The 311-nt window shown below is 40.8% G+C and overlaps 1 protein-coding gene across 1 annotated transcript in view; it reads right to left on the reverse strand.

Annotated features, from left to right (window-relative positions):
- The window catches only part of LOC110412410 (subtilisin-like protease SBT4.15), a 5,918-nt gene that overhangs the window by 3,609 nt on the left and 1,998 nt on the right, over positions 1–311 (reverse strand). Inside the window, exon 5 of the mRNA XM_089782916.1 lies at positions 26–209. Within this exon, the coding sequence (XP_089639042.1) occupies positions 26–209 (184 nt within the window). The remainder of the gene's footprint in view (positions 1–25; positions 210–311) is intronic.

Here is a 311-nt window from a genome sequence, read left to right on the forward strand (position 1 = left end):
GTCATCAGAGCGGATTTGATTGCACTGGTAGACCATTCAGGATGGAATGACTTGACATAGGCAGCAGCTGCACTAGCATGAGGGCAAGACATTGATGTTCCAGAGAGGAATTCGAACACATTGAAGCGATTGTCAAGTGATGACCCAGAGACAGACTTAAGTTTCGTGAAAGCAGCCAGGATAGCAACTCCAGGTGCAACAATATCAGGCTGTACCATTGTTAAGAAAAAGCAAAAAGCCTTGAGAGCTAATTACAGACAAGGCAACTTTTATTGTTTTAAAATGAAACTATACTGAATCTTCAAAAAAAA

Source organism: Theobroma umbraticum, unplaced genomic scaffold (genome assembly GCF_002168275.2).
Source record: "Theobroma umbraticum cultivar Fairchild unplaced genomic scaffold, ASM216827v3 scaffold_95.0, whole genome shotgun sequence".
NCBI lineage: Eukaryota > Viridiplantae > Streptophyta > Magnoliopsida > Malvales > Malvaceae > Theobroma > Theobroma umbraticum.